The sequence below is a fragment of the Podarcis bocagei genome, assembly GCF_964188305.1.
Source record: "Podarcis bocagei genome assembly, chromosome: 1".
In the NCBI taxonomy this organism is placed as follows: domain Eukaryota; kingdom Metazoa; phylum Chordata; class Lepidosauria; order Squamata; family Lacertidae; genus Podarcis; species Podarcis bocagei.
In genome coordinates, this window is record NC_138125.1 from 16,387,434 (window position 1) to 16,409,175 (window position 21,742).

The 21,742-nt window shown below is 46.1% G+C and overlaps 1 protein-coding gene across 2 annotated transcripts in view; it reads right to left on the reverse strand.

Annotated features, from left to right (window-relative positions):
* RCOR1 (REST corepressor 1) overlaps nucleotides 1-21,099 on the reverse strand; it is a 140,216-nt gene extending 119,117 nt beyond the window's left edge. For both annotated transcript variants that reach the window (XM_081193266.1, XM_081193265.1), the window contains exons 1-2: nucleotides 20,462-21,099; nucleotides 20,127-20,186 (exon numbers count right to left, since the gene is read on the reverse strand). In XM_081193266.1, the coding sequence (XP_081049392.1) occupies nucleotides 20,127-20,186; nucleotides 20,462-20,711 (310 nt within the window). In that variant the 5' untranslated portion in view covers nucleotides 20,712-21,099. The remainder of the gene's footprint in view (nucleotides 1-20,126; nucleotides 20,187-20,461) is intronic.
* Between the last annotated feature and the right edge of the window lie 643 nt (nucleotides 21,100-21,742).

Below are 21,742 nucleotides of genomic sequence, written 5' to 3' on the forward strand. Positions count from 1 at the left end.
TGGATGATGCAGATAGTTCCAAAGCAGTTTACACAACAACCAATAAAGCAATCCATCCATCGAAACAATACGGGAGCGTTAAGACAAAACAAAAACCACAAGTAAATACTTAAGCTCCATAAAAATAGTCATGATGCAACTTCTGTAAGATACCTGCTGAATCAGAGGAGAGCCTCCCTCAGTCCAAGCTGGAGATGCTGAGAAATGAACTTGTAATGTTCTGCGTGCAAGCCAGACACGCAAACTTGCAAGTTTCTCCCCACAACTACTACCTTTATGAAAGAGTAAATCGAGGAGTAGCAAAACACACGGGGACGCGGGTGGCGCTGTGGTTTAAACCACAAAGCCTAGGGCTTGCTGATCAGAAGGTCGACGGTTCGAATCCCCGCGACAGGGTGAGCTCCCGTTGCTCGGTCCCAGCTCCTGCCAACCTAGCAGTTCAAAAGCACGTCAAAGTGCAAGTAGATAAATAGGTACCGCTCCGGCGGGAAGATAAATGGCATTTCTGTGCCCTGCTCTGGTTCACCAGAAGTGGCTTAGTGATGTTGGCCACATGACCCGGAAGCTGTCTGAGGACAAACGCCGGCTCCCTCGGTCTATAGAGCGAGATGAGTGCAGCAACCCCAGAGTCGTCCACGGCTGGACCTAACGGTCAGGGGTACCTTTACCTTTACCTTTACCAAAACACACTACTCTCACACACTTTTATTATCTAAAGAGAACTTGTCCTTCGCTGTCTGCTGGTTTCTAAGAATTCCACAGCAGCCCTGACCAATACATATAAAACAAAGATCAGACAAATATTTCAACTCAGGCGCCCAATTTCGATAGGCAGGTGGCTTAGAAGTTTTATGGGGCTGTACCAGCAAGCTAGGCTACGCCGCACCTTTGAAATGTGACCATAATGTTGCGCTTTAAGGATTACCCAATGGTTTCAGTCTTTTGTCAACTGAAGAGAAGTTATTATCTGGCAACGAGCAGCCTCGCAGCACCTTAGCACAGTCCTCCTGACAACATAAAAAGTTTTGGGAAGTGGTTTCCAAGGGTGGAGACACACAAACACACACACACACACACTTGCTAAACACTTGCAGGAATAGGGCACAGGGGAGGGATTTACAAGGAATGAATGTAACGGACTCTCCCCTGCAAACGCCTTCTCTAATCGCAGAAACGAGAAATACAGCAAGGGATACGTGGGCAAAGAAATCAAGCCATCTCTCCCAGTCACTGATTCTTTCCCCCCATATTAGAATTGCAAAAGGGCCAGTGCAGGTGTAGTAGTTAAGAGAACAGGACCACAAATGGGGGGGGGGGAGGGATCTGGGTTCAGGTTGTCCCTCATCCATAAACCTCCCTAGGTCACCTCAGAACCAGTCATTGGTTGTGTTTAGGTGTAACCAGAAGCCACAATGTGCATAAACTGAGGAATACTGCTCCAGGCTCCAGATGCGCTCCTCCCTTAAGTCCACTGGGGAGTAAACCACACAGGAACTAGCTTGGAATTACAGCCCACACGATTCTCTCTGAACAAACCATGATACATGGAGCCATGGTTTGTTACTGCTGGCTTACCCTAGCCCTGTGGCACCTAAAGTAGCAGAAGTAGAAGCTATCTATCTGCATATTTTGCTCTCGGTGTGATCCGCAGTTACACCTCCTCTCCCTGGCCATGTCCTTCACCTTTTCATGGCTTTGCGCACTCTTTTAAGTATTTTTGCTCGGCAGCTATTATCCAAGTGCACTTGCGGGGGGGGGGGTACTATTGCTCAGATTACATGCCTTGCGTGCAGGAAGTCGCAAGTTTGATCCTGGCCATCTCGAGTTAGAATAATCAGGTAGCAGGGAGTAGAAAATTGTTGTTGTTGTTAATAATGCAGAAGGATATTGAGAGTGTGGGTCATTTCCCAAAAAAAGGGGGGAATTTTGCTAGAAGAACTGGAGGTGTAAAAAAATCTGCCATATACTCCATTAAATTCCTCAGATGGTCTCATTACTGAAGACTCTCCAAATACTCTTCTAATTTCACTTCAGGCAATTGTTTGTTTCAGCATTTGTGTAATGCTGTGGAGGGCATTACACAAATGTGGAGCCACTGCAGAAAAGGCCTGGTCTTACGTTGCCACTCTCCAGACCTCTTGCAGAAGTGCCACACAAAAGAAGGGCCTCAGGTGATGATCGTACAGTCTGTGGCAGTTAAGATACCTTGAGGTATTGTGGTCTTCAGCCGTTTAAGAGGAAAGATGCCTTTGAGATGTTGGTGACCGTCAGAACAGACCACAGTGGGCAACATAGGACAGCCTGGCCCAATAGAAAGCCTCCTTTCCATTTGTTATGAACCTGCCCCTCTCTACAGCACACAACCACAGACCTCATAGGTACAAGCAGGTGCACTACCTATTAAAAAGGTAAAGGTAAAGGGACCCCTGACCAGTAGTTCCAGTCGTGACCGACTCTGGGGTTGCGGCGCTCATCTCGCTTTATTGGCCGAGGGAGCCAGCGTACAGCTTCTGGGTCATGTGGCCAGCATGACTAAGCCGCTTCTGGCGAACCAGAGCAGCGCACGGAAACGCCGTTTACCTTCCTGCTGGAGCGGTACCTATTTATCTACTTGCACTTTGACTTGCTTTTGAACTGCTAGGTCGGCAGGAGCAGGGACCGATATTATCCCTGCGAACATGTCAGCCTCCGCTTGTCAAATTTTGGGATCCCCCAAGTCCCTTGAAATGTGCAGCTCCCACATCAGGGTGACAACATCTGCATAGCACCCCAATTTGTCTCTCTCACTGTCTCTTTCTCTCAGTGTCCATCTTCTACTCTGGGTAATACAGAATGAAGGTGTACAGACTATGCATTTGCACCACAACTACAGTGGTACCTCGGGTTACATACGCTTCAGGTTACAGACACTTCAGGTTACTGACTCCGCTAACCCAGAAATATTACCTCTGGTTAAGAATTTTGCTTCAGGATGAGAACAGAAATCGTGCTCCGGCGTCGCAGCAGCAACAGGAGGCCCAATTAGCTAAACTGGTGCTTCAGGTTAAGAACAGTTTCAGGTTAAGAATGGGCCTCTGGAACGAATTAAGTACTGAACCCGAGGTACCACTGTATTAAGGAAGACGATTAAAAGAAGGCTTTTATTTCTTTGGAAAGAATGAGGATTTTTCCTATTCCCGCGCCCCATGCTATACATACAGCAATTTGCGGCCAAGGCTATCTTTTGCTCCTCTTGCAGTTTTTATTTCTGACTGTTCCATTCTACGTTCATTTAATTCTGTTGCAAACAGGAGGACCAGAGACACAGGCGTGAATACTAAAATGGCTTTTTTAAATTATTATTTAACAGAGAGCTTATGAGTGGCTCTGGAAGCTGGTTTCAACACAGCCGTTCTGCTTTTAGTTGGCCTTGAACTGCGTTCCTCACCCACAGCTTCCCTTCCGAAAAGCTCTCACACCCTGGCAATGGGTCTTTGTGTGTGTCTCTGCACAGTAAGAAATAAGGAACACCCTCCTTGCAACGTAACTTTACAATCAGTCTTGCTAAGAGTGGGCACTCGCTAGTGGCCAAAAAGAAAAGAAAAGTTGTCTCAGGAGCAGATGTTTCCCTCCCCCCTCAACAGACAGACATGAGTAGGTAAATAATGAGGTCTAGTAACTTGATGGCTCCTTTTCAAGGTTGTTGATAGGAATCTTCTGCCCAACGTGGGGCTCAAAACCCACAACCTCCAGGTATAGGACAGTACAGTGGTACCTCAGGTTAAGTACTTAATTTGTTCCGGAGGTCCGTTCTTAACCTGAAACTGTTCTTAACCTGAAGCACCATTTTAGCTAATGGGGCCTCCCACTGCTGCTGCACTGCCAGAGCACAATTTCTGTTCTCATCCTGAAGCAAAGTTCTTAACCTGAAGCACTATTTCTAGGTTAGCGGAGTCTGTAACCTGAAGCGTATGTAACCTGAAGCGTATGTAACCTGAGGTACCACTGTATATAAATTCTAATTAATAATAATAATAATAATAATAATAATAATAATAATAATAGCACCATGCTCTACCGACTAAGCCATCGTTCACAAACTTGGGTCCCCAGCTGTTGTTGAACTACAGCTCCCATCAACCTTGACCACTGCTCCTGCCAGCTAAGTACTGTCTGCACTGACTGGAAGCAGATCTCCAGGGATTTGGAAAGGGGTTTCTCTCAGCCTGCTTTGAAACGCCGGGGTCTTTAGTTATTGCATTTATATCCCACCTTCCTCTCCAGAAGAGATTTGAGGTGGTGTGCGTGGTCCTCCCCTCTCGCCACAACATCCCTGCGAGGCAGGCCAAGCCTAGAGGAAGCATGAGTAGGCCAAGGTGTAGCAATGTTTCCCACAGCCTGTCTGGTATCTCCTCCCTTGTCCAACCCAACCCCCAGTCATGCCAAAGGCTTCTGTTTGGAGCAACGCCAGCACCAGCCACTCCTTGCATGCTGAATAAAGGTGACTAAAGAGTTGGGAGAAGTTTGGCAGGCAGTGGGAGAGGGAAGGAAGAAAGGCCTCCCTTCTCTGAGGGGCAAAGGGGATAGAGAGGAGGTGCTGAAGGAAATTAGAAAGTGAGGCAAATTGCTAATATGTATGATAAGAACCATGATAATAAGGAAGGGGGTGAGAAAGGAAAGCTGTGAGAGGAGGAAGAATGCAAAAGGCACAGAAAGGAGGCAGTGTGTGAGAGGGGGGAAATAAGGTACAAGTTGAAGGTGAGAGGGGAACGGGAGAGGAAATTACAGGAGATGGGTAAAAACATGCCTGAGAGCCATGTGGGGGTTAAGGACAGGAAAAATTATGAAAGAAAATGCCAATTCAACTTAGAGCGTCTGGATGAGCAGATTTCACCTAGAATGGGGAGGCTGTGGTATTATCACCAAAGCAAATGTCTGTTCTTTGCTTAAGGAAAGCTAAACTACGGAACTCCTTGCCAAAAGGAAAATGCTGTGGGAAACAATTCAGTAACCACCAACCGTGGATTAGGTATCAGAAGGAAATGGTGTCAGCTGATTATGCCAAACTCTGCCACCATCTTGTGGTTGGCTTTGCTTTGCCCGTTCATCAGTAGCATTGTGTGGGCCTTGTTAATTTTCAGGTGTCTCCAATTGGGCCCAGGGGGCTGAAAGTTTTGAGGATCTCCATGGTACACTTCGCTTCCTATGTTAGTAATAGATTTGAAAAGGAGATTTTTAAAAATGAAGGTAAAGTCCCATCATTCACTTGGGCTTTACTCGACACAGCTAGGAGATAAGGCAGCTGTTCCACTAAGATGTCAAATCATTACAACCAGAGACTGCCTTTTATAATCTTGTAAACTCCTTCCCACTCCTTAAAAAAACTACAGGGGTATTTTAAAGAACCATTTGAGTGAGACAAAGTGCTAAGTCCCTGCAATTATGTCACACTGGCTTGTCCTGACAAAAATGCACCCCCGCCCCCAAAATGAGATAAAACAAAGAGAAAGAAAACCCAGCCAACTTTCTCTGAAAATTAAATGTGGTCAGTTTTTGTGGTTTTTCTCTTTGTTTCACCACTTGGGTGTCTGCTATGGATACTTTCAAAGGATCCTTTAACAATAACCTCACCAACATGCCCCTGTTCTTTTGTTTTTTCAGATTTTGTTTAATTAGTTACTCAATCCATATTCTGTTTCCTATTTCAACAGAAAGGAGTTTATAAATCCCAACAAAAAGGAATCAAGGTCAGAAACACAATACGTATCCACATAGTAACTATCATAAATAAATACGCAAATCTCTCTTAATTATGTATATAAGAAATAAAGCAATGCAGAGGCACTGGCTGGCTTCAGTTTTTCCCACATCGTGATTTTTGCAAAACACGCACACACATACATCATTATGAAAGCAATATCACAATATGGACTTCAAACCGGTTTGGGGCGATATATCGCCCAGCCCTATACAATACACATTACATATTTATCTACATGCTTCACCACAAATAATATTCTACCATGTTGGGAGTGGTACATGCAAAAGCCACACATTTACTCCAATGCATCTGGCCGTTAACCAAAGGTTGGTGGTTCAAGCCCACCCAGGGACAGCTGTGGGCAAGATTCCTGCACCTAGATGACCCTCGTTGACCTTCCCAACTCTACAGAGTTCTATGATTTCATGAAGTGCTGTTATAGGCTGAGTTAATTCCCCACCCACTCCTTTCTCTCTGTGCTTGGCTAGCCAATTACTTCAATGATGGCTCCACCGAATGCTTGTTTGTGTGTTACGATTTGTGTATTTGTGGGAGATCTTCTGTCGTCTACTTGTTTTGCTCTTATGTTTGCAGTGAACCAAATGTGTAGGTTTACCATACTTTTCTGGGTATAAGACTATGTTTTTTTACTCTAAAATACTGTTCAAAATCTGGGCTCGTCTTATACACGGATAGTATCTCTCCCCATTTTCTTAAACCGGAGTCCCCAAAAATAGGGGGTGTCTTATACATGGGGGCGTCTTACAGACAGAAAAATACGGTATATGTTCTGAGTTTGCATTTTTTCTTTGATATGGAAAGTCTTAATAAAACTGTTTTTAAAAACTCTGTGTGTGTTGTTGTTGTTGTTTAAGTCAACTCATATCCTTCCCATCGCCCAGACTCAGGGTTTGGATTTTATACAGTGGTACCTCTGGTTAAGAAGTTAATTCGTTCCGGAGGTCCATTCTTAACCTGAAACTGTTCTTAACCTGAGGTACCACTTTAGCTAGTGGGGCCTCCCCCTGCCGCCGCGCAATTTCTGTTCTCATCCTGAAGCAAAATTCTTAACAACGAAGGTACTACTTCCAGGTTAGCAGAGGCTGTTAACCTGAAGCGTTTGTAATCCGAAGCGTTTGTAACCCAAGGTACCACTGTATAATAAACATGTTACGTTTTGTGTAAGCCCTGAATCATTCCTAGCTGGCGCTGCAAATTCCTTCCCCCAATCCTAGAATAGCTAACACGTGGAAAGGGGGAACTGCCACCCAATACGATCTCCCTTGCAGCTCTCTTTCACTCTTTGTCTTCACTTCCTGTGAAAGTGGCTTCTCCCAAGATGCTTACAGACTTCACAACCCAAACTGCAGTCAATCCATTTTCAGGATTTCCTAGCAGTCAGGGCTCATTCAAACACACAAAGCAGTAAAAATCACCTGCTCGTACCTCACATTGAATTGCAAGGGGTTGGACTAGATGCCTCTTGGGGTCCCTTCCAACTCTACAATTCTATGAAAATGCACTGGTGCTGCATTAGCAAGCAAGGCCTAAGTTATTATTATATGTATTAAAAGTGGAAGTTTGCATTTTAACCCCATACCTGGCTATTAAATTGCAGCCCAAACAGGAAAGTATTGCAGAGCTTCCAAAAGTTATCAAGGCTCAGAATAACCCTAATTGCCTGCAGGGAAGGGAAGGAACAAGCAGCCTGTTGTAAGGTACTCTTCTCAGTCCGTGCTAACTATTGGAGTTCGTCCAGAGGTAGCTGGACAGGGTTTCCTTGTTTATTTTATTACATTTTTATGATTATCCTGCCCTCGGCTCCAATGAGATTGGAATGAGGTACCAAATTCCTCCATACACTGCCATCTTTAACCTCAAAACAACCCTGTTAGGTAGATTCGTCTGAGAGGCACGGTACTAGCCTCAAAATCACCTGGTGAGCTTCATGACTGAAGTGAGGATTTGAACCCTGTTCTCGTTGGCTGGCTCTGGCCATTGTACCACACTGTCTCTCCCTCTTTGTTCTCTTTATGCTATTCCCCATCTCAAGAGAATCTACATGATTTCACACACAGGCCCTTCTTTGAACAGTGCCTTGTGTCTTTGTAGCCAGGTAAGCATCTGAGGTGGGAAAATCAAATAAATTGTGGTTACAGAAAGGTTCTGAGTTCACATGGCTATAACACACCAAGATTCATTAAGTCAACAAGAAACCATTGTTTCAGACTGTGGTTCGTTGCCAGTAAACAAACTATAGTTAAGCTGCTGGACTGAGTTCACGCACAACACGAAGTCATGGTTTAATAAACCATGGTTTAGTGTTATGGGACAACGAGGCGGTTGGATTATTTACATAGCTGAGCAATTGCCTAAAAATTGAAATATCTGGACAAAAGTTTGCTTGGTTATAGTGGCCTCTGCCAACCTGGTGACCAACCAAAGTACAGTTTGAAATGAGAACATTGGGCAAAAGATTCTGACACTGCAGGGGGTTGGACTAGATGACCCTTGTGGTCCCTTCCAACTCTACAATTCTATTATTCTTATTCTTATTGCTGAAACATCATCACAGCAAACCTCCCCAAAGCAACTCTTTGTGGCTACCCAAGCAGCAAAATTAAGGACTGGGAGTGTCCAAGCCGGAGGCAAGTCAATCAAATACAGCGGGAGAAATAAGGGTTGGCGAGTCCACCGTGAAAGAAATCCTAACAAAACCAAAAGCTTTTAAAAGCACCTATTGCTTCAGCAATACCCCACATGTGCCCACTCAACCGCTTACATGATTCCATAGTTGCAAGAAACACATCTTCTGCTGTGGGAAAAGACATTGGAACTCTCTCCCCATTGATATCAAGCAGATGCCTTCACTAAACTGCTGCTGGGTGTCTGCTAAAACGTTTTTTGTTCCAGCAGCCCTACCCAGGCATGTAATTTTAACAGGTATAACTGTTTTACAATTACTGATTTCATTTTTTATGTAACTCCTTCTTAATTGGTATTTTAAATGAACCGACTGCCTTGTAAACCACTTAACAGGGCTGTGTTGTTGTTGTTTTGCAGTAAATGGCATATAATTTTGTTAAATAATAAATTCCAGGACTAGCAGCAGAGAACCCCTACTCATTGTCTAGCTGATAAGACCCATATCCTGCTGGCTTTTCCTTTTTTTTCCTTAGAAAGGCATACCTCACACCAAGCCTACTATATCTCTGGCATTTAAAATGGCAGCAAAGCTACAGACCTTTCTGCTGATTTTACTCGGCACCGTTAGCAAAATGTGCAAATTAGACCCCATACACTGTCTGGAATTTTTATTTAATGCAAATCAATTATTACCAATGCACACCTTGCAGACAGGCCATATCTGTGTGCTTTACTCTGGATTTCACACAGACTTTAACATTTAGATGTGGGGAGGGTGGCAAGCCCTTTCTTGCCTCAACTCAGTTCATGGAGTCACAGAGAACAAAGAACCTCACCACAGGCCACTGCTTTTATCTTGGATACATTTTGGGCTCTGCACAGAGTTATGACAGGCCTCCAGCTACCTTGGCAATTTCATGGGCTTTAGGTCCTCGCTGTAGAGGAAAGACTCTAATTCAGTGGTGCAACATCCATTATGGTCCCAAGAGCAATCTCCAGGTAAGGGCCCAGGTAAGGTCAGGAGGGACCCCTGTCTGAAACTTTGGAGACGCACTGCTTGCCAATCTAAAAGGTAAAGGTAAAGGGACCCCTGACCAGTAGTTCTAGTCGTGACCGACTCTGGGGTTGCGGCGCTCATCTTGCATTATTGGCCGAGGGAGCCGGCGTACAGCTTCCGGGTCATGTGGCCAGCATGACTAAGCCGCTTCTAGCGAACCAGAGCAGAGCATGGAAACGCCGTTTATCTTCCCGCCGGAGCGGTACCTATTTATCTACTTGCACTTTGATGTGCTTTCAAACTGCTAGGTGGGCAGGAGCAGGGACAGAGCAACGGGAGCTCACCCCGTCACAGGGATTCGAACTGCTGACCTTCTGATCAGCAAGTCCTAGGCTCTGTGGTTTAACCCACAGCGCCACCCGCGTCCCTATGCTTGCCAATCTAGACAATACTAAATTAGATGGGCCAATGGCAGTATAAGGCAGCTTCCTGATGGCTTTGCTTTACATCCAGTCAGGCCAGGTGAGACAAGCAGCCGATCCGAGAAACTGCAAAGGCTCCCAACTTCTTTTTCCAACCCTAGTACCTCTGTACTTTTTGACCAGTCATTCCATAAAAACATGGAGACATTTGGACGCAACCAGTGTTCGAAATTCCCCAGGCGCCAGACACATTTTGCAACTGGTGTAAATTCAACTACGTGGAAATCCCAGGGTTCCAGGTTGCTGACTGACATCTCCATCTGGCTGGCCCCTCCAGCTTTCTTAAGCAGGTAAGGAGAATAACTTATTTATTGCAAGTACATCCCAGCTTTTTCGCCAAGGAGTACATGGTTCACCCTCCCCCCTCAGTTAGTCCTTAAAATGACCCTGTAAGGTAGGTGAAGAGGCTGTGACTGACTCCAAGGCCACCCAAGCTTCATGGCCGAGTGGGGATTTGAACCCTGATCACCCAAGCCCTTGTCCAACACTCTAACCCAGGCATAGGCAAACTCAGCCCTCCAGGTGTTTCGGCACTATCATCCCTGACCACTGGTCCTGTTAGCCAGGGATCATGGGGGGAGTTGTCACAAAACATCTGGAGGGCCGAGTTTGACTATGCCTGCTCTAACCACACTGGCTTCCTAAAGCACTTCTGCTATGAGGCAGTTATATGAAGAAAGTAGGTAAATAAATAGGGGGGGGAAGCAAAATGTCCCCTAGAAAAGGATCTGAAATGTTTTTTGAAGATTGAATTTGTTTTATTCCAGATTGTTTTATTTGATGTTTTAATGTGTTATAAACTGCTTTGAGGGTTTTTTCTTTAAAAGTGGTAGTAGTAGTAGTAGTAGTAGTAGTAGTAGTAGAAGAAGAAGATGATTCACACACAAAATGTGCCTAGGCATTCTGTTGTGGTGACCGTAACCTAGGTTTAAGGTGCCATTTGATTATATATCTGAGTTTCTAACACTAGTCTCATCTGAGACAAGTTTAAAAAACAGATGTAACCAAATCACGTCTCCAGATTGGCCTGCCGAAACACAGAAAAGTTTTTGGCAGGTGGCTAATGATGGTGCCAACCTAACGTCAATAGGCAGGGAGTTCCAAAGATCGGGTGACGCCACACTAAAGGAATCACAGAATTGTAGAGTTGGAAGGGACCCTGAGAGGACCATCTAGGTCAGAGGTCAGCAACCTTTTTCAGCCAAGGGCCGGTCCACCATCCCTCAGACCATGTGGTGGTCCAGACTATTTTTTTTTGGGGGGGGGAATAATGAACAAATTCCTATGCCCCACAAATAACCCTGAGATGGATTTTAAATAAAAGCACACATTCTGCTCATGTAAAAACACCAGGCAGGCCCCACAAACAACCCAGAGATGCATTGTAAATAAAAGGACACATTCTACTCATGTAAAAACACGCTGATTCCCGGACCGTCCGCAAGCTGGATTGAGAAGGCGATTGGGCCGCATCCAGCCCCCGGGCCTTAGGTTGCCTACCCCTGATCTAGGTCAACCCCCTGCAATGCAACTGTAAATGGCCCCTTACAATGTGAAATGAACATTGTGTGGCTCTCGTATAAGTGCAAGTTCCACAGATCAAAGCAATTGGTTGGGTTAAGATTTTAGCTGAATCGCCCCTGCCCACAGAACCCCCTATGCTTGCACAAGGTCAAATAACTATTACACACCATTAGAATAGCTAAAATGGTACACTTGGGTCAAGCAACCACATAGCAAATACTTTAGGTGTGCATCAACCTTACTGATTTAAGCAGACACTGAATAACTAACCAGGTATAATTTAAGCCACTAACACCAAATGTGCATCCCGTTGTTCTGCCTAATATTGAAACCATCAGACAGCTACAAAAAAATAGTCACAAAAAGTTAAAAAGGCAGGACAGGAAGAGCACCCCTAATTCTAGACACCCACAGCACCAAATTTTTAGGCACTTGGGAGGCAGAACACACAAGGTATTTCCCATACCAATTTCCTTACTGCTTCTAGGAAAGGTTTAAACATTTTACTTACCCCCCCCCCAAAAAAAAAATGCTGACGTTCAAGAACTAGTTGACAAGAACACTTCTGGGGAAGATTAACTTGACATCACTGACATTTGTGTAAGTTAAAGCAATACCTTGGTGACAAGCTCCATCAAGTAATTTGACAGGTCTTCACCCCGGTTAGTAGAGAGCATCATTAAGGGTTTTTTTTTAGTTCATATAAAAGTAGTATGCATGACTCTCAATTGATGGAAGCCCAAGTGGTGGGGGGGGGGGGAGAGCTAGCCATCCACACAACCTGGTCCTATCCAAAGTTTTTTGGGATGTTATTCTCATCAGCTGCAGACAACATCTGGAGGACACTAGGCTTTTGTAAATGTGGGGAAGGGTGACAGGGAGATTTTTAAAACCATGATAATCTTTGCGGAAAGTAAATTAAGGTTCTCACTTGGTTAGAGTGTGGTGCTAATAACGCCAAGGTCACGGGTTCGATTCCCTTACGGGACAGCAGCATATTGCTGCACTGCACGGGGTTGGGCTAGATCAGGCATGGCCAAACTTGGCCCTCCAGCTGTTTTGGGACTACAATTCCCATCATCCCTGACCACTGGTCCTGTTAGCTAGGGATGATGGGAGTTGTAGTCCCAAAACAGCTGGAGGGCCAAGTTTGGCCATGCCTGGGCTAGAAGATCCTCAGGGTCCCTTCCAATTCTATAATTCTGTACATGCAATCCCATTTACAACAGCCAAGTATCCGAATTCCTAACAAGTTAGAATTTACCTAAGAAGAGCCCTGTGGAATAAGGCCAAAGGGCCCCAAATCCAACATCCTGTTTTCAGAGAAGGCCAACCAGGTGCCACGGGGAAGCCTACAGCCAGGACCTTGAGTGTAACCCCATCTTATCTTCCAAGCAACAAAATATCCCATCTCTCTTTTTAAAAGTGTGGAAGCTTTAAGACTGATGGGAGTTCAGTGGGGTATATGTTTTTCCCACCCCCAATAGTGCACACATAAGAGGGCCTAGTCTAACAATAAATTCACAGTTAGTTCTCCATGAAACTCTCAAACCCAGAAAAAATAGTTCTATTATTGCAGCTTAAGAACCAATTCCACGTGGCCTAGCCATATCTGCAGAAAGGAGATCATAGAATCATAGAATAGAATCATAGAGTTGGAAGAGACCACAAGGGCCATCGAGTCCAACCCCCTGCCAAGCAGGAAACACCGTCAGAGCACTCCTGACATATGGTTGTCAAGCCTCTGCTTAAAGACCTCCAAAGCAGGAGACTCCACCACACTCCTTGGCAGCAAATTCCACTGTCGAACAGCTCTTACTGTCAGGAAGTTCTTCCTAATGTTTAGGTGGAATCTTCTTTCTTGTAGTTTGGATCCATTGCTCCGTGTCCGCTTCTCTGGAGCAGCAGAAAACAACCTTTCTCCCTCCTCTATGTGACATCCTTTTATATATTTGAACATGGCTATCATATCACCCCTTAACCTCCTCTTTTCCAGGCTAAACATGCCCAGCTCCCTTAGCCGTTCCTCATAAGACATCGTTTCCAGGCCTTTGACCATTTTGGTTGCCCTCCTCTGGACACGTTCCAGTTTTTCAGTGTCCTTCTTGAACTGTGGTGCCCAGAACTGGACACAGTACTCCAGGTGAGGTCTGACCAGAGCAGAATACAGTGGCACTATTACTTCCCTTGATGCTATACTCCTACTGATGCAGCCCAGAATTGCATTGGCTTTTTTAGCTGCCGCATCACACTGTTGGCTCATGTCAAGTTTGTGGTCAACCAAGACTCCTAGATCCTTTTCACATGTACTGCTCTCAAGCCAGGTGTCCCCCATCTTGTATTTGTGCCTCTCATTTGTGCCTCTCATTCGTCTCATACATGAGACGAATGGATTGCCTGGAGAATAACGGCGTCATTTGCCGCGTCACACGGATGCAACGTAAAAATGGTCCCCATGCAACATGTTTGACAGCTGCTGTGGCCAGTCCAACATGGAGCAACAAGATGACCAAAGTATAATAACCAGATTACAAAACTCAATCTAGTTTGAGGGGGCCCTCCCGAAAAAGAAGCTTGTGGATTATAGTTCTGCAAGAGGAAAGTGCTGCTCGGACACATCTCAGCACCTCCACCTAAGAATGCTTCTAACCAGCTCACGAAAATATTCAGCAACAAGTTTATTGCGGCAGGAAACAACCTGCTACAGTCATACCTCAGGTTACAGACGCTTCAGGTTGCATTTCTTTGGGTTACAGACGCACCAAAACCCGGAAGTCCCGGAACGGGTTACTTCCAGGTTTCAGCGATTGCGCATGCACAGAAGCGCTAAATCGCACTTTGTGCATGCGCAGAAGCACCAAATCAACAACCCACGCGTGCGGAGACGCGGCACTGCAGGTTGCGAGCATGCCTCCCACACAGATCACGTTCGTCCACTGTACCTCAGAAGCAATTAGAGCCAACCAGTGGCCACAAAAGTTAAAACACAACACCAGATTTAATTTTCAGCATATAATGGTTGGACCACTGTAACCTACAGAACCGGGGCAGGAGGCGTTGGGAGAGGTGGGGGAGGGAAGAGTAGAAAAGGATCAAATTAGGCAAGACTTTGAAAGGTCCTTGATTGGATCTCCTGCAGGTATTTGGTTTTCTTTAAAGATAAAAAGAAATGTAGGGAAGTAAATCTAATCAGGGCTGCGGTGTAGGAGAACAGCCAACAGACGCAAAAACCTTTACAAGCCAAAACCCCTCCCCAGTGCAGAAACTCTTTGCCCAAAGGAGAAAACATGCAAATTTACACATCCCTGTGTGCCTTCTACCTGCCCCCTACAAATAGCAGCAATTTTGATCAGGAAAGTACACCTGGGAAAGAGGATGCGAGCTTTTCTAGCTCATGGCCCCAATTCAGACACTCACCCTCTTCAACTTGGGGGGGGGGCAGGAAATCTCCTCTGCGATTTTGGCCCTGCCTGTAACCTTCATCCAGGAAGAGCTTCCTACATGGGGAGTGTCCTACTGTGGGAATCCCCTCTGATGTTAATTGTGTGCGACAAAGACACATGTACCTGGTGCTGCCATATGTATAGCCAGCTGCTCCACACACACACACACACGTACACATGGAAAACCAGGTGTGTGCGCATACAACACATGGCCACAGTCTAGGACCATGCAACACTAAACAAACATATAGGAGGCATAATAAGCTTAGATCAGGGCAAGGCCAGTGTAGTTTAGAGCAGGGTGTTCCAACGCACAAATGCGGCCCTCGAAGCCTTTTTGCGCAGCCCTTAGCACTTTTCCAGGGTTGGGAAGGAGGTGGAAGGGCTGCAGGACTTTGCCAGCAGTGTTAGAAACTGGGATAGAAAAGCTAGGAGCCAAATGGCTTCTGGGACCTGGGTTGTGGGCGCCAAAACAGAATGCCTAGTCACCACGGGGGGGGGGGGTGGCAGAACTTTTTAGTTATTATTTTGAAAAGCATGAATTAACACACAATACACATAAGTTAATTCACATTGTTAATATCACGTTTTTTAGCAGAAATTTGTTAATACAGTGGTACCTCAGGCTACGTACTTACGGTAATTCGTTCCGGAGGTCCGTACTTAACCTGAAACTGTTCTTAACCTGAAGCACCACTTTAGCTAATGGGGCCTCCTGCTGCCGCCGCACCGCCGGAGCCAGATTTCTGTTCTTATCCTGAAGCAAAGTTCTTAACCTGAAGCACTATTTCTGGGTTAGCGGAGTCTGTAACCTGAAGCGTATGTAACCTGAAGCGCATGTAACCTGAGGTACCACTGTACATGTTTAATTTGGTGTTTACCTCAAAATATATTAGTACCGTACTTCAGTTATCAAAACACTCTACTTTTTATTGCTAAACTCTTTAACGCATTGTCTATCCTTAACGCATACTTCGAGGATTCGAAGCACATACATTTCAGTAATCCTTTAGTGTCAGCCAGGCGCAAAAAAATTGGCACCCACGACTTATGGAGGTCCTCACAAATGGAGAATCTTTAGGCGCAAAATGTGCCTAGCGCCCTGCTAATTTCGAACCCTAGCCTGGCACCTACTTCCCAAAGCCCAGAGTCTTGTTTAGTGGGCTTTGGGTTGGGAAGGCAGTGTAAGGGCTGGGGGCGTGTCTCAATCCCCCCCCCACACACACACGTGACCAGGCACTGTGCGGTCCACACGTTCCGTGTCGAAGTACTTTTGAGGCCCATGTGCTATGAGATGTTGAGCCGCCACAGTTCAGAGTGTCAACAAACCCAGGTTCAAAATCCTGTCCAACCATGAATGGGTGACCTTGGGCCAGTCACCATCTCTCAATCTAAGCTTCCTCACATGGTTGTTGAGAGACAAAAGGGGAGGTGAAGAGAGTGCGACCAGAAAGACCCTTGAACTTAAGATAGACTATAAATGTAAAATAAAAAAAAACCACACAAAATGATTAAGATTTCATTATATTTCCTCCCACCCACAATGTTTCACAGGGTCCTTCACATTAATATAGTACATTTAAGTGTTTCTGAGTGTTATACAGCACTTTTGAATCACGTGTTCTCAGCAATACTCAAACACAACCTAGTAAGATAGGTGGGCATTTTTCATAAAATCATAGTGTTGGAAGGGACCCCAAGGGTCATCTAGTCCAACCCCCCCCCCCAGCAATACAGGAATCCTGCCAACAGTTGTCCCTGGATGGGTTCGAACCACCAACCTTCTGGTGAACAGCCAGACAAAATTACCTTCTCATATTTATTTTGTTTTAAGATTAACATTCTTTGAAACCAAATAAACTCCCATGAGTACATCCACATCCACTGAACCAGTTGTGTTTACTTCTGAATAAGTATGCATAGGATCAAGCGTTTGGCAAGTTTGTGGCTGGGGCAAGGTTTAAATTTATCAGTGACTTTACTTTCCAAACTTTTTATGTCGGTGGCACACTTTTTACACATGCATCATTTCACAACACAGTAATTCAGTTTTGCATCATTTCGCGCCACAGTAATTCAGTTTTACTAGCAAACCAGAGGTTAAACTAACCCTTTTCCAGCCCCAGGAGGAGAGCAGGAAGCGTTCTCATGACACACCTACACACTGCAGCCGACACACTAACGTTGGGACTCAGCAAAGTAAAATTCAGTAATGTAAAAGTTTTGCATTTGGGCAAAACAGAAATCAAATGGCGATGCCTGCCTTGACAGTAACGCATGCGAAAAGGAGCTTGGGATTGCAACTGATCACAAACGGAAATGCGAGTCCGTGGTGTGATGCTGCGGCAAAAAAGGCCAACGCAGATTGAAGCTGCTATTCATAGAGCCATAGTTTCCAAGGGCCAGATTCAAGTACAGTGGTACCTCGGGTTACATACGCTTCAGGTTACTCCGCTAACCCAGAAATAGTGCTTCAGGTTAAGAACTTTGCTTCAGGATGAGAACAGAAATCGTGCTCCGGCGGCACGGCAGCAGTAGGAGGCCCCATTAGCTAAAGTGGTGCTTCAGGTTAAGAACAGTTTCAGGTTAAGTACGGACCTCCGGAACAAATTAAGTACTTAACCCGAGGTACCACTGTACTCCGTTCCACTAGCAGCAGCCAGCAGAACTGAACTCTCAGTAGCACATCCGGGCTTTCCTCTACCTCCATGAATCAGGGAGAACATAAAGTACAGTGCATTTTGGGGAAAGGGGGGTGGAGAGATCATTTCACTGTTTTGACAGAATGATCTCGCTTGAAATGCACCCCCAAGTGCGCAAGAAGTAATAGCTGCACTTTATTCCAAGTACCACATCCAGTTCTGGCCTCCGCACTTAGGAAAAAAAGAACAGGTTCAGAGGAGGACAAGGCGAGCATGGCCAGTGGTATGGAAAACATGTCTTAAGAGGAAAGGATGGAGGGAGCTGAGTTATGTTTAGCCCGAATACGGAAAGATCAAGGTGGAAGACACACTCTTCAGATAGCTGAAGAGCTGCCACACAGAGGGGAGGAAAGAGCAGCTTTAATGTGAGATTTTGGATGCAAAAAAATAAAAAGAGGAGGAATCTCTTGATGGCACAAGCGGCTCAACAATGTCACCCGCTACCCGCACGAACTAGGACTACAAGCAGATGGTTGGACATCTGAGGATGCTCCGCCTGTGGGATTTCTGCATCGAGGAAGGGGGTGGACTACATGGCCTGCAGGAACCCCCCCCCCCCAGCTCTGCCAATTCTTAAAACAGGGGCATCCTAAGTCCCGGCCCTGCACAACTACACCAGTCCTACAAATCTGCGAGCGCTATCACAAATTACGACAGTCAGCGAACTAGGGGGGGGGGGAATCAATTATCCGGAGTTCCTGCGGGTCGTGCTAAAAAGAAAAGAAAAGAAATCTCAGACTTTTCAAAGGGGGGGGGAGGCCGGGCGCTCTTTTTCGTTGGGCTTATTATTTTTGAAAAGTCCAGAAACAAAGGATTCAATCAAGTTAGCTACATGCTGGAGTCAGCTCTCGTGTTAAGAACATGACAGTGGGGGGTGGGAGGGTGGGGCAGGGATTGGGGTGGGGGGTTGTTGTCGTTTGTTTTGCTTGTTTTACAGGAAGGCAGCATTAAGCTATAGTTGCAAAGGAACAACCGGGAGCCTTTCCGTTTCAAAACTAAGGAAGTAAAGGCTGTAGCATGGCTCCTGACAAACACACATTAAAAATAATAAATTATCTGCCTTACAGGAAACCTTGAATTCCTTTGTTTGCCCAGGTTTCTCTCCCCCCCCCCACAACCCCTTCCATTTTAAATTAAGAGTAGGGGAAACTGAGGGAGATATTAAGTATACAGAAAGCATTGGGGAACTAGCTTTTCCTTCCTCTTCCTCCCACTCCCAACCCCCAAGAACAGAAACAGTTGATTACAATAAGTCTGCACATGCTAAATAAAGGAACGAGGCTGTTTTGTTCTCCTCCACTTCCAAAAACCATATATCCACGTACAGAGAGATTATTATTTTTTAAAGAGGGGGGGAAGCAAACACTCCCCTTTCGCCATCTCTCGCTGGACAAATCTGTTGTTCTGTTTGACACCCAGTCTATAAAGCGCCCCCTGGAAAGACTTCTGTTGTTTTTATTAACTGGATTTCTTTTCTTCCCTGTCTCTCTCTCTTTTTGTCCTCTACTCCACTCGTCCCTAAAAACCCGTCATTAAAAGAAGTAGGAGATTCCTGCTGTCCTCCGCACCTCTCTGGACAACCTAACCAACGCGAACCGCTCATTTAATAACAATAATTGTAAAAGTAATTGGATTTAGGTCAATTGCATGTGAAATAATTGGTAGTGGGGGGGGAGAGAGAGAGGTTGCGGGGAGGAGTCTAAAGGAGTCGACTGGCACCGGATTTTCATAAAGGGCAGGTTCTTCCCCCCCCCCTCGCCAATGTGAATTATGAAAATAGTAACCACACCTGCAAAGCACGGAAATGGGGGGGGGGGAGAGGAGAGAGTATTAATCTTTTCTCCTCCCTGAAAAATCCACTTTATTTTTCTAAAAGGAAGAAAAAAAAGAAATGGGAGAGAATGGGGAAAAAGAAGAGATAGTAAAGAATGGATTTGTGGGAAGATTTTCAAAGAAGTAAAAAAACCCATAATATATCCTCTCCCCCCCCCCCTTTTTATCATCAAGTGTGGTGGCACGTTTCCCAAGCACGTTTCTCTGCTTTTCCAACCCCCCCCCCCTTTCCTTGCTGTTCCTTCCTTGGACAGCAGGGTAAACACAGAGGGGAAGGGGCAAAAGTTGTCATCTTCCTGCTTCTTGAACAGGGTGGGGGAAACAACAACACTTTAAAAAAAAATACTTTTATAACAAAAGGAAGGAAAAGCCCTTCCACCCTTGAGTTCGCAATCTCTCACACAAAATGACTTTAGCCATTCCCCCAATCCATTACACGTTTTACTTGGGAGGAAGCACCACGGAATTTACCTCCTAAGCAAAAAAAAAAATAAAGCAGGCACCAGATCAGATCCTTTCCCCCCTTCCAAATGGCGAAGGATTAGCGGGGGGGGGGGTTGTGCAGAGAGAGAGAGAGAGAGAGGCAGACCTCGGATCAGCCACGCTCAGAGCAGCCCCGGTTGGAATTAATGGCCACCCATGACTACCCACTTGGGCCCATGCACTCCAACGGGCCTACTCCCGAGTAGGACTTCCTCAAAACTACTCGCGGCTCGTCCAGATGAGACGCCAAAAAAGGATCCACGGAAAATGACTCACCAGGGTCGAAGTCGGGAACGACGGCTTGGTATTGGGGTCCCACTCTCATGCCGCCTCCTCCTGATGTGGAAACAAACAGGAAGAATAAAAAAATGCTTGCCATGCCTGTATTCCCAAAAGTCTGCAAGCTTTTTTGGGGGGGGGCAAACTCTTCTCGATTTCCTCCCTTGCTTCCCTCCACCCCCGTTCCCGATTTAAAAATAAGAATGCTTGCTTTACAAAAACCACGCGCCTATTTCCAGAAGTCTGCGGAGTTTCCTCCCCACCCCCCTTCTCAATTTTCTCTCCATCCCTTCCTCCCCCCACCCCCCACCCAATATCCCCGGGAGACTCACCATGCTCCTCATCGCTGGAAGACCCCGAGCTGCCCTCTTCCCAAGAGTTGGCGGCGCTGCTGCCATTGCCATTGGGCGCCGCCGCCGCCGATGCCAAACTTTTACTATTATTCCCATTGTTGGCGCTGCCGGCTGCGACGGAGGCAGAGGCGCCCTGAGAAGCAGCGCCGCTCGCCTGGCTGCTGGCATTATTGTTCCTGCCCCTTCTTTTGCCTGAGATCTCCGGGCCCTTCTCTATCATGGCTGGCATTGGGGGTTGGGGTTGGGGGGAGGCAAAAAAATAAATAAATAGGAAAGAAGAGTAGGAGGAGGAGTGTGAAGGGTGGTTGGGGGGGTAGGAGAGATAGAGAGAAGGTGAAAAAGAAAGAGTCAGAATTTAGAGGGAGGAAAAAGGGGGAATAGCAGAAGACTAGCTTGCTGCTTTCTTTTATTTTTTCCTCCCCCTTTTTTTGCAAAGAAAGGGGAGGGGAAGCAAGCTGCAATTGCAAAGCTTTTTCCCAGAGGCTGCTTTTATTGCAATCTCCCTTCTCTCCTCTCTCCTTCCTTCAAAGAAGAAGGGGGGGAAATTCCCTGCAATGAGAGGAAGACTCGAACTTTGAAGCTCATCCCCTCCTCTCTCTCTCTCTCTCTCTCTCTCTCTCTCTCTCTCTCTCCTTGCACTTCCCTGCACTGGGACTAGTCACTGTCAACCTGAGCTGCTAGCCTCCCCGCGAGCCGGCCCCCCTGCGCAGCCCATTGGCCGCCCACACATTTTGGGAAGCCTCCCCGCCACGCCATTGGCTCCGCCGAGCCGCCCGTCAAAGCCGGCCCGGCGCTTCCGTTTGCTCAGGTTAGGTGGAGAAGGCGGGGGGGGGGGGAGAGAGCGTTCCCAATGAGGCAAGGCTCGTTGCAAGGCTACACTGTGTCTTGACTGAAGCGAAAAGAGGAAAAGAAAGATTGCAATTTTAAAAAAAATTAAAAAGGGGAGTTTGGGGGCAGTGTTGGCAAATGCACTCTAGCCATGCTCAGGGGAACAGGGAGCTTCGGTGCAAAATATAAAAGGGTGGCGTAGCCGCAGCAAAAAAAAAAAAAAAAAGCGAGTTGCAAGCAATTTCTCTCTCGTGCTCACATATATTTCCCCCCCACCCCCCACCTCCGCACCCATCAGAAGGGTGACGAGTAGCTTGGGACTATTTTTTCTCCCCCTCCTCCTCTTTGGCGGAAGGTTACTGGTGACACGCTGAACAGTTTGAATGGAATCTCCATACAAAGAAACTAAGATAATACTACGAAGTCGCTCGC